Consider the following 12,598-nt stretch of genomic DNA (forward strand, 5'->3'; position numbering starts at 1 on the left):
TGGCTTGATTTTGTACCCATAACCATGGCTGCTATGAAGTCAAGCACGCAATAGCCATGCTATGTCACGAGGGCTGCACTTCATCGCACCCCTTCCCACTTTCCAGCTTGTAGGTTCCCTCTACCTGCTCTTCCATGATGTTCCCTGAACGACAAGGGGAAGGCAGGACCATTTCTGAATGAACTACAACTTTGATTTATGCTGACCTATCTTGAAATTATGTTCTGGGGCATAAGTCCAAGAATCCCAGCTGTCAGTGTGTTGAGTCTCTAAGTAAAACTGCTTCAGTTGCTATGGCTGCACCATCGAGCCACATCTGCTACTGCCAGAAACGATGCCATAAAACTACATAGTTTAGGACAATCCAAATGGAGATTTATTGCCATAGAAACAATTCATTCTAAATATCAGGAGTAGCAGATTTTCATCTAAGCCTTCTCATTAAGTAGATCATTGGTGACATCCTCTCAGTAGGATTCAAGCATCACCTACCACAGAAGGAAGGTGGCAGGAACAGGGTTCCACAATCTCAACACCACTGTCAGTTGTGTGACCTTTCCTGGGGAGACTGAACAAGTGTCTGCTCACGGCAAACAAGGCACCACTGACTAATAAAAGAAAGGATTTCATTCACATCTAGCTGGGTGAACCATGGACTTTATTGGGGTTACATATAGGAGCACAGGTGACTCAAAGACACTGGTAATAACTAAACAGATGCACCATAGAGCTTCCTGCCTAGCTTGTAGGAAACCCCACTGAAGACAATCCTTTCACAGCAACCTTGGGGAAGGGCCTTGTGAATCGTGTAGATTTTATGATCTTCCTGGGCCTCTTAGGTTTCCTTAGCTTCCGTAGACTTATACGCTTAGTTCTTCCTTTTACAAGACTGTGTTGTGTTGGTTTTTTCTTATTTGTTTTCTGTGTTTTGTTTTTGTTTTTTCGAGACAGATTTCTTCTCTTTTCAGTCTTGACTGTTCTGCCTCTCTGTAGACCAGGCTGGCCTCGAACTCATAGAGATCCTCCTGCCTCTGCCTCCCAGAATGCTAGGATTACAGGTGCCCAGCTACAAGACTAAGTTTTAATTAAGAGGAAATAGCTGCACAACACTGCCCACATTGACTGGCTCACTCTTTCTATGATGGGTTTCCCTCTCTGTTTGAGGATGCTGAGATGGATCCCTGGCTTCCACACCCAAGAGTGTGATGTTTCCTGTGCACATTCCCTACCCTCCGGCTGCGACAGCCCAATGTGTCTCCTCAACCTCAGAGGTGGGGAAGCAGCACAAACCCTGGCTGAGGGTCCATGAGGACCTGACTCCTCAAGGGTTAGCACTTCAGAACTATGGATGGAAGGGACCACCACTGGTGCATTTGGCAGTTAGCTGGAATGTACAGGTCATTAGAATGTGGAAGTCTACAGTGCCATGGGACAAATGTTAACACTGGGGGAAAGGGACCCACTATAAAAGAGAGGCTGTCAGATTTTTCTGTAAGTTCAGATGTCAAAGTAACCAGGTCTAACAACTCATAGGCATAAGTCTATTGGAAAGGATATTGAATGAACAATATAGAAGAACAGGCTGGCAAGGTGCTATGCAAGTAATGTTTAGGGTAGATGTGGTCCTGATGGAAGGGAGGAAGGGAGACAGCTCAGACTTTCAACATCTACTGTATTCAGCCAGTAGCACCCCAACCCCAATGCAAAAGGGATAAGGTTCCCCCATTGTCTTAGCTGGCTTGTGTTCTCCTATTGTTATCACCTGTTGGGCCAACTGAATCAGGATCCATGGGATGAGGTTCCTCAAACATATAATGTGAGGCCACTATTGTGAACATTCTGCTCTGCCAGGATTTTATAAGGCGCATGAGTATCTTTAAACTCTTACAGGGAAAGGACCAAATCAGACAACCATCATTCCCTGATCACTACAGTTGTTCCAGATACGATGGCTGACGTGTTCAGACATGCACTCATCTCCCAGGAACTGGGGCAGTGCTGAGCATGCTTGTACTATGTCTCTATTATGAATGTTGTGTGTATTAATTTATTGTGTTGATCACTAGCTTCTGGGGGGAGGTGTAACTGTCTCTGTAGTCAGAAGAGAAAGTGATCGGGTTTTAGTAACCTATTGAGTTCATATGTCTCTAGACAGAAGGACTGAATCTGCAACACTTCATTGTACCTTTAAGGTTGCGTCGTTCTTAACCGGATGTTAGGATTCACCAGAAATGTAACTCCTTTAATTTTCTACTGGGATCACTATAGGTGTTTTATTTTCAAAAGAAGTCTATTTCTTGAACATTTTCTTCATGTTCTTTTTTTTTTTTGCTTGTATTTTCTTTTGTTGTTATTTTGAGACATCTGATCACTCTGTATTTAAACTCTTAACCTCCTGCCTCAGCTTGCCCAGTACTGGGATTATAGTCATGTCCAGCACACCTAGCAGCCAGTGTTTGATTCTTTAAAAAAAATTTAAATTTATATATTCACTTTATATCAGGATCATAGCTCCCTCCCTTCTCTGTTCCCATTCCCTCTTCCCCACCCTCTTCCCCTGTCCCCGCCTCCCCCCTTCTACTCAGGAAAGGGGAGACCCCCTCCACCAGCCCAGCTCAGCACATCAAGTTGCATCAGTACTGAGCTCATCCACTGAGGCCAGGCAAGGCAGCCCCGTTAGGAGTAAATGATTGAAAGAAGGTGACAGAGTCCCTGTTGTAAATAGCCCACTCAACTTATTAGGGGACCCACATGAAGATGAAACTGCCCATTGGTTACATATGTGTAGGGGGCCTACGTATTATTGATACATGTTCTTTGGTTGGTGCTTCCATCTCTCTGGGCTCCCATGGGTCTAGGTTAGTTGACTCTGTTGGTCTTGTAGTGTTCTTATGCCTTTCAGGTCCTTCTTTCCTCCCTCCCACTCTTCCACAGGACTCCCCAAGCTCAGCCAAATGCTTGGCTGTGAGTCCCACCATCTGATTGGATCAGCTGCTGGGTGGCGCCTCTCAGAGAGAGAGGTTAAGTTAGGTTCCTGTCTGTAAAGATGGCAGAGTATCGTTAATGGTACTGGTGATTGGCTCTCTCCCATGGGGGTGATTCTCAGGTTGGGCCAGGCATTGGTTAGCAGCCAGTGCTCTTAATGGAACAGGTAGAGCTATGTTTACTCCTCCTCATGCTGATGCCAGTTTTCAAAGCAAAGCACTGAAAACATTATCAATCTTTTCTTTCTCTAACGTTTCCAAAAAGCTGCTCACAGAAAGGCATCCATAAGTTAGATGCCTCTCTTGTTCCCTCTTCCAACTTGTGCTTGGCTGATGGACTCTGGCAAATGGGCAGTAGATTCTCAGGAGAGCAGCCTGGAGCTCAGAGTGGCTCCAGGGTGGGATGGAGAAACCCTGAGCTGTACTCAGGAGAAAATGAACAATCCAATACTATAGGAATGGGAGCTCATGGTTTCTCCCTGGACTTCATGAGTCACCTGGAAGCAGAGCAGCTGCAGCTGTTCCTATGGTGGTGAATGACAGGGCAGTTACTCCTTGGACCTGGCTGTGGCTGAGGAGCATGCTGAGACCACATCAGATCATCCAGTCTCTGTTGTTCTCATCTTCTGTTGATCCTGAGAGCTTGTGTGATGCCCTTTGTCCCGGGCGTGAACTGACCCTTGCAAGGCTCTTGTTTGGGCAGTGGAGAATGTTAGAGTGAGGAGCATGATGATGAAATACTGTGTAACATGATCCTCTGTCAGTGGTAATAGGATTAGTGAGCAGATCTGAATCCCTTGGCTCTGTGTCCCCAACAATCAAACACCTGAAGCCAAGTGAGCTTTCCTCTCCCTTCCTCCTGCTGGATCATTCCACCTAATGACATGCAAAACTCACACTCCACAGTTGTGAGCATGATGGACAGACTGCATTTCCACCAGCTTTTATAACAGAGTGTGGGGCTTAGTAGTTCTGTATTTTGAGTGAGGTGTTTAAAGTAGCTAGCTATCTTAAATCCAAGTGCACACATGTTAAAAAAAATGCATCTGCTGGTAAAGACAGGGATATTATTTCAAACTGCACAACATCAAAGGCTCTCTGAGAAGAATTGTAATGCTTCATAGCAGCTCTTTGGGGCTATTGGGGGAGTGAGTTTCCCCCAAGTCCAACACTGGAGCCTCTGGGTGTTTGCTGTACACTCCTGATCTCATTGGTCCTAAGAGCCATTGCTTTTTCTTCTCGAATTCTTTGCTGTGTCCAGCCTCAAAGCAGCCTGAGATGGGGAGCTGTCACATTTCCTTAATGGACTCAGTTAGGATCTCTTATTTATTCACAATGACCAAATGGGCATACGCACATGCATACATCCACACATACAGCGTACGCACACTGACACTCCAAACACTCCCACTTACTTAATCTTTTCTGTACTCTGGTACTTTCTGTCCTTTTCTAGTTCATCAAAAAATGGATTTTATAGCCCACTAGATATTTCCACACATATATTGAAAACAAGGATCATAGTTGACAAAACCTAGGCTTAGATTTTGAATAGAAGAGCGATGCCAGGACAGCACTTCATATTGGGTAGGGTACTCAAGAAATCTCTGTGTTTCCAACTCTACACTGAAAATAAGTTTTAAAAGTCCCACTAGGTGACTTTTTTTATTAGCATAACATGAAATGCACTGATGAGAATCCCAGTGTGTCAGACAGGAGAAACCCTTACCTTACTGTCACCTTCAAAGGCAACTCCATTTCTCCAGACCACAAAGCAAACCATCCCTTTCCATGTGTTGGGTGCCCACTCTGGCAAGAGAAGCTGCCTGGTCCAACTGTGACTTTTTTTTTTTTAAGAAACAGAGTAAGCTCCAGGAGGTGCTGAGTGAGGAGACAGCAGTAATAGACTCCTAGGAGAAGGCTCAGGAACCAACAGAGGCAGAGAAGACAAGCCCAAGGTGACATTCACCCGGAGAACCAAATGATCCATAATGTAACAGAGTTTTAATCAGCAGCAGGCTCTGGTTTTGTGAGGCCCTGGCTTCTTGGAAAGGGGTCCATTTTTGCCCTACCTGAGTTTAGATAGGATAAATTGATGACATGACTGCTCCATGGCATGGCTAAGGGGGTGTTTTTACTTTTAGAAATGAGGGAGCGAACAGCCAGAGGCATCACAGTCCATAGATGAGAGGGGAAGTAGTGGTCTGAACATGGCCGCCAGGCTGGACCTGGCCATGAGAAAAGCAGGAGTAGAACAGAGGGAGAGAGCGAGGGGGGTGGGGGAGGGCTAGCTAGCTTGGGAAAGCAAAGGGAGGGAGAGGAGGGAGAGAGAAAGAGGAAGACAGAGTGTGGACAGTGCCCGCTGCTGTGGCCATTGCTTTTGGCCATGTCTTCTGGGTTTGATATACTCACTTATGAGGAACAATCGCTCTTGTTTTTATTCCTCTCTGTGAGTCTTTATGTCAACCACTGATTTTGGTGTGATCATAATCACTACTTTAAAGTTATCTGATATCCACTTTCCTTAATTGAAACAGGGAGAAATAGCCAGTTCATGTGGCCATGTGACTATTAAAGGCAGTGTGCCCAAGAGACCTGGGCTGGGGATGTAGTTCAGGGACACAGAGCTTGCCTAGCATGTGCAAAGCCCTGGATTAAACCTTCACCAAGAGAGGGAGGAGGAGGGAGATGAGAGGAGGGGAAGGAAGACAGAGGAGAGTGGGGTACAATGGGTGGGACCGTTAGAGGTCTACAAGGAACTGTAATTTTCTGGTACTTTGTTTTGTATTATGTCCCACACATATCCTCCATTCTGAACTATGATTTCTTCTAAGTCACATATTGGCCAGTGGAGACACTAAACTGGTTTGGTGCAGTCTGAGGATGGTTCTCCTTGGGTACCAATTTGGACCGAGGATCATATTCCTGGAATGTCTCCAACCCTGCCACAAGGAAGGGAGATTCTTCTCCAGCATAGCAGCCGCTTTCCAAACACCCACATAGGTCAGACTTTTAAGAGCATGGTGTGTTTCATTCCTGTTTAGAAAAGCCAGCGATTGCTGCCATGGCTGGGAAGCCAGTCCTTCACTACTTTGATGGCAGGGGAAGAATGGAGCCTATCCGGTGGCTCTTGGCCGCAGCTGGAGTGGAGGTATGCTCTGACCTGAGTGATTTTAAGTTGAACCTGAAATTGATTGTATGAAATACTTTAATCACATGAGCTGTCCAAGTGTCTACTGACCTAAACCAAAACCTGCCAACTATTAAGTGATTGACAGATTTATCCTAATAAATCATTAATTGTTTTCATCAGCCATCATTAACATTAAAACAAAGCTGCAGAGATGGCTTTGAATAAAATAAATCTTCAAAATACCAAAAATGTGTGCAAGTCATTTATCAAAATTTATATACTTCATTTAAATGTAAATGAGCTGTAAAACAAAACCAAAACATGATATTTAGAGAAAAATAGAAGCATGAACATTGTCTATTTGGTGTTAAGTTATCTTAATGATTTTTATATGATCACATATTATAGTTTTTAGCATAGATTGCTCTAATTTATATGTGTATGTTCATTTGCATCTGCAGATGCATAGATATAAGTAGGTGGACATGTGTGGAGGTCAGAGGACAACCTTAAGTGTGATTTCTGAAGTAACCCCCTCCCCCCACACCCCCATCCACACCCCAAAGACAGACTGTGTCACTGGCCTGGAGCTTACTAAGCACGGCCAGGGAAACCTCAGGTTTGCACCTGTCTCTGCTTCTCCCACTGTGGGATTACAAGTGTGCCCCATCACATCCAGCTATTCTACATGGGACATGGGGCTCGAACTCAGGTCACCATGCATGTATTTTTCCAAATAAGCTATTCCATCCAAGTTCCAATGTTTAAGGGAAACAATTTGAACTATTTAAGGATGAAACAGAGGTAGAGGAGATGAGGCCAAGGCAGCGGGTAATAGAGACGAATGAGGACAAAGTACACTCACACACATATGTGTGTGTGTGCGAAAGTGTAATAAAACAAACCACTTTAAATATTAGCTTAAAAATTAAAAGATAAGATTAATAAGTTAACCAAAGCAATAAATAACCAACCCCATTGGTTGAGTCATATACTCTTTAACAATGAGGTTATAGTGTTTGTCATTTCAGTTATTATTTAAACATCCTACACTTAGAGGAAATTAGGGGGTATAGTATAAACTATGCCTAGGCCCACAGGCATAAAATAATGCTTCTAGGCCACAAACCTGTAAAGAATATTACTGAACCATGGGAATTATAACACCATGATAAGTACATATGCCTGTAAACATAGAAATAAATGTGTAGAGCACCTGCCCTGCATAGTGCTTAGGATGGAAATTGTAAATCAGTGACTGAGGAGGGAGAGAAAATGAAAGCCCAAGGCATTACTGTTGGCAGTTGTGTGGACCTGGAATGCCTTCCATTGGTCTGAGCATTCAAGTCCAGAACCTGTATTGGGCATCAGTGAGACCTGGTTGGAGGAAGTTAGGTCGTAGGATGTCCGCTCTTCGAAGGCAACCCTTCTTGCCTGAAGAATATAGCCAGATCCCAAAACAATAAAGGCAACTGACCAAGGACTGAGACCTAAGAAATCATGAGCTGAGAGAAACCTCTCCTTCTCCACTGACTGTCTCAGATACTCACTACAGTATCAGAGGCTGGCGGACTTCCACATGTACAGCAGTGACTTGTCATAGATGCTTTATATTCAGGCAACACTAAATGACTTTTAAAAAATTATCGATGGGCATGGAGGCAGAGGCAGGTTGATCCTGTGAGTTTAAGGCCAGCTTGGTCTACAAAGAGAGTCTAGGACAACCAGGGATGTTATATAGACAAACCCTGTCTCGAAACTTGCCCCCTCCCCAAAAGCTTTTAAATGGGGTTAAGAGGCAATTTTTCCAACTGTTTGATCAGGAATCCAGTAGGGGGTTTTTATGATTCTGCTGAGCATTGCTTTTTAGAGCTGTCACAAGAGAAAAAACATTCTCAATCCAGATAAAGGGATGCAATAACTGGGTGACCGGTTTTCTGAAAAGGAAGTCATGGAAACCACTGAGAGCAAGAGATCTTGTTCCCTGGGAGACAGGGGTAGGAAAGGAGGGCTACGGATATGAGGCCCTATCTTTCTCCTGAACTTCCAGGGCTTCTTTCGTTTCACAGCAACGTGTTTACCAGTGCTGTGAATGTGCCTAATGTGTGGCCTTAATCCTGTTTCAGTTGAATGAAGAAACAAGACAAACATTTTGCAGAACCGTCATATAGATTGTTTTCTTTATACAAATGAATGGTCTTGTTTCCCAAGCAACCAGATGGCAGCCTCATGTTCCAAAATGTCCAAGCCTCTGGGCAGAGTAAGCTCAGAAAGAGCAGGAAGCAATAATGCCAGCTTCCTCTCCTGCCCCTCAGCATGACTGGAGGCCTGCTGAGAGTAGGTTCCCTGGATCCTCTGGCTCAGCCCTTCTGTGTACAAAGGATGATCATTATAGCCCCATCACCATCATCATCCTCACCATCAGTATCACACCCCAGCCCCAGCCCATCTTGCTCACCCTCGTGGGATGACCACACTCCACCCTCTATGCTTTTCCTCGCCTGGGTGTTTGGCAAACTGTTACCACACTATCTTATTGTCCCTGAAGAGTGACACCATGTGTTCATATCCATCCACAGGAAACTGATCCACAGAGTATGCCAAATAAGCCCAAAGCCCTAACTTTTGACAACCAGGAACTCCATGAAAGTCAAATAGTCACTGAAAATAACAGCACTGCATTATGTAATGGTACTTGGCAAGAGAGGCACTCAGTGTTTTGGAAACATTCCAGAATTCTTTTAAAGAAGAATACACTTCCCTCTAACTACAAGGAGTGAAGTCTTTCACATGTTAATTGGTTGATTATACCATCTCACAGCTATCATGAGACATGGCCACAAGCGAGACCATACATGTCAATGTCAATTCACATGCTTTGATGGATGACTCTTTTCATGGGCTTTTGGTTAGACTCCGCCTACAAAACACCTTGTAACATTATGTAAAATCTAACTGTCCTATTTCTATGAGATATGCATGGCTACTGTAGCTGTAGCAGCTGACATTATAAATGCAATGACTTATTTCAAGAAAACACTTAAATTATTGGATATAGATTGTAGGAATGCTTATTCCTACAAAGAAGCAGAGTCGGAAGAAGCTTATTACAACCATGCTGAGTTTCACATGTCATAGTCCCAGGGGCTAATCACTATGTATTCTGGGCAATATTTAGCTCCCTAAGGAGCCATTGTTTGTTTACCTCTGTGTTGGACAGAAAATCCAATCAATAGGTGAAAACATTTGGAATGTATTAACTTAACAAAAGCTGACTCTCCACCAGTCAAAAGGCTGAAAATGTCCTCAATTAGCACCAGAGGCCTACAGTTACAATTCCTCTACTTGACTGTAATGTTTGCAACATCACATTTTATTTTTTATGTATTTCTTTTTCGGTTAAAAAAAAAAAGATTTATTTATTATGTATACAGTGTTCTGCCTGTAGGCCAGAAGAGGGCAGCAGATCTCATTATAGATGGTTCTGAGCCACCATGTGGTTGCTGGGAATTGAACTCAGGACCTTTAGGAAGAGCAGGCAGCACTCTTAAATACTGAGCCATCCCTCCAGCCCTGTTTTTTGTTTTTTGAGACAGAGCTTCTCTGTGTAGCTTTGTCTGTCCTGGACTCGCTTTGTAGACCAAGATGGCCTTGAACTCACAGAGATCCGCCTGCCTCTGCCTTCCGAGTGCTAGGATTAAAGGCGTGTGCCACCATGCCCAGCTCCAAAATCATATTTTTAAAATGTCTTGACTTGTGACTTCTTTGTTCTGTTACTATAAAAGCTTTATGAAACTGCTTCCAGATTGGAACACTTGACCTTGGTGTAATCTAAATCCACATTCTCAGTTCATGGCCACTCAAATTTAGATCCTAAATAGACTACGACTTTGCCCCTCTGAGTTGAGAGATGTGCTTTGTATATACTCGTCCATCTTTTAAAATCCTAATGATGTATTTTTGTTTACTGAACACTTAATCTACAACTGGTGATCTTACAGATAGTTTGCCTGTCTTAGTGACTTACTCCTCGAAACTGACATTGTGTGTAAATACATGCAGCGGATTAAGGTACTGAGACACAAGAACACTCAGTGGCAGGGCCCGTGTAAAAAACCTAATACACTCAGAAGCTCACACCCACCTCACAAAGCCACCTCAGAACCCAAAGATCTTAGTGACAAAAAAAATACTACAGAGATACCAATTTCTCCTTAAATTGAGAGTTCTACATAACTGTGGCCCCATTTTCCAGGAGAGGCAATTTTACTTGCGAGAGTAAAGTACCGCAGCAGACAGAATCTGCTCCACCCACACATCAGAAGCCATTGGCAGGATGTTAGACACTGGCCTGTGCCATACTCCGTGTGGGTGACCCACAGTGTTCCTTCTGATCCCACTTGGGGAAAGGATGAAATATTACAAACGCATAGCCAGAAGAAACGACCAGCATTTCCCTTCCTCTGGCATTCCTGTAGCTCATGACTTAATCACCAACACAGGAATAGTCCTGGGAGAGGTGACATCAACCACAATTAGGAGAAGCAATGGATGTGTTGTGACCACAGCTCCCTTTGTAAGAGACCTGCTATATAAACTCTCATGATTATCTCACCTGTGTACTGGACAAATTTAAAAAAAAAAACCTCCTTTTTTTTATAGTATCTATAGACAGAAGTTATTAAAGTGAAAAACATAAAATGCAATGAAATTAATTAATAAAGACTTGCTTGTTCTTTCTGCTTTCTAGTTTGAAGAAAAGTTTCTGAAAACTCGGGATGACTTGACAAGGTTAAGAAATGGTAAGAGCAAAGATCTACATGTTCCCAGGACAGTGTCCTGTAAGAGCCTTAAACATTAGTCAGTACCTGTGTAATTGTAGTGTTCACCAATGAAAGGTGGGAAAGTGTAAGTCATGGATCTCTGTCACCAGATCTGATAAATCTCTGTTAAGAAGCCCTTAAACTCTCTCTGTATGTGCTCTGAAACCACCCCCCAAAGCCCATGAATGTGCTGTCTCTGCTTTTCCATGCTCCCTGCAGTGAGCTCTGGCTCCCACACCGCCCTCCATCTGCACACAGTTCACTAGATGCCAGGAGCAAATAAATATAAGTCAGCCACTTATCTTCAGTTCAAACAGGTTTAAGAAACTAATTCCCAGGAAGGCTGTATTATAGGACCAACAGAAAGATTATGACGGTTATGTGGAATGCTATGAGAGAAGACCGGGGGGGGGGGGGGGAACAGGAAGGCCAATACCTATGGGTGAGGGACACCAGGCCTTGCCAGACATACTGTCACTTGCTGTTGGTGGAAAACACCCAGGAACCTACATAGAAGCAGGTTTTTGATGTTGCCTTGATGTCATGAGCAGCAAGAGACTTTGAGACTCTCTCTCTCTTTTTGAATGGAACCTTCTGACCATTGGCTTGGATGTCTCTCATCTTCTTCCTAAAATTTACACGAACATAAATTAATTACTCTGTTAAATTCCGTGGAACAGATGTAGAATTAGTATTCTGGATATGAAATAAAAACCTCAATAAGATGATAAGCTAAAAGGTAGTAGACACTAAATATGCAGAAAACAAACAAAAGAATGAATGGGGTTTCATTTTCAAAGTTACCAAGTAATTAGTTATTTTAAAAAATTTCAGTCACTTCAACAACTTCTGATTTGAGTGTGTCTGACTATAGAATGAATGAATGGATATATATATATATATATTCATATTCCACAGACATCTTATTCTCCTTCTTCTTTGCTTCATCTAATAGATGGGAGTTTGATGTTCGAGCAAGTGCCCATGGTAGAGATTGATGGGATGAAGCTGGTGCAGACCAAAGCTATTATGAACTACATTGCCAGCAAATACAACCTCTATGGGAAGGACATGAAGGAGAGAGCCATGTATGGTATAGTTTTTCTCATTATGGGACATATATAGGTCTTTATCTTGAATGAACAGAACCATGGCAAGGGACTCATGAACACACTGGGGCTGGATGTTTGGACGTACACACACTGGCATCACTTAGGAGGACAACTGCAGAGATGAGGGAAGACCATGAGAGGAGAGGAAGGAAGAATGTGAGTCATTAGGCATGTGTCACTGTTGAGTAGGAGATGGTGGAGTCCTGTTTCCATTTGGTTAGTCTTTAGGAGCAATATCCTAGCCAATAGGTTTGGACAAAGGGCAGCTCTTTGACTGACAGCTCCAAGGAGCTGATCTTCTAGTTCTGGCAATGGCAAGACACACAGCCATGACCCTGTGCTACCATCTAAATCTACATACAGCCAGGCTGTTTGTGGCTCCCAGAGTCTGCTGCAGAGACGCCAGGATCATGTGAAGCTTTTCATGGGAACTGAAGGCTGCTTGGAGCTGTCAAGACTGACCATCAGGTCTGCTCTCTCCTGTGACAGAACCACTCCACTCAAACTCACATCTCCTGTGGAATGTTTCTCTAAGTTAAACATCCA

The 12,598-nt window shown here is 43.5% G+C and overlaps 1 protein-coding gene across 2 annotated transcripts in view; it reads left to right on the forward strand.

Moving 5' to 3' along the window:
• LOC311580615 (glutathione S-transferase alpha-5) overlaps nt 1–12,598 on the forward strand; it is an 83,113-nt gene that overhangs the window by 65,139 nt on the left and 5,376 nt on the right. The window contains exons 2-4 of one of the 2 annotated variants that reach the window (XM_084752282.1): nt 6,029–6,135; nt 10,868–10,919; nt 11,896–12,028. In XM_084752282.1, the coding sequence (XP_084608408.1) occupies nt 6,049–6,135; nt 10,868–10,919; nt 11,896–12,028 (272 nt within the window). In that variant the 5' untranslated portion in view covers nt 6,029–6,048. The remainder of the gene's footprint in view (nt 1–6,028; nt 6,136–10,867; nt 10,920–11,895; nt 12,029–12,598) is intronic. The other variant, XM_084752283.1, reaches the window with a different exon arrangement.

This window comes from Acomys minous (genome assembly GCF_964271855.1).
Source record: "Acomys minous genome assembly, chromosome: 13".
In the NCBI taxonomy this organism is placed as follows: domain Eukaryota; kingdom Metazoa; phylum Chordata; class Mammalia; order Rodentia; family Muridae; genus Acomys; species Acomys minous.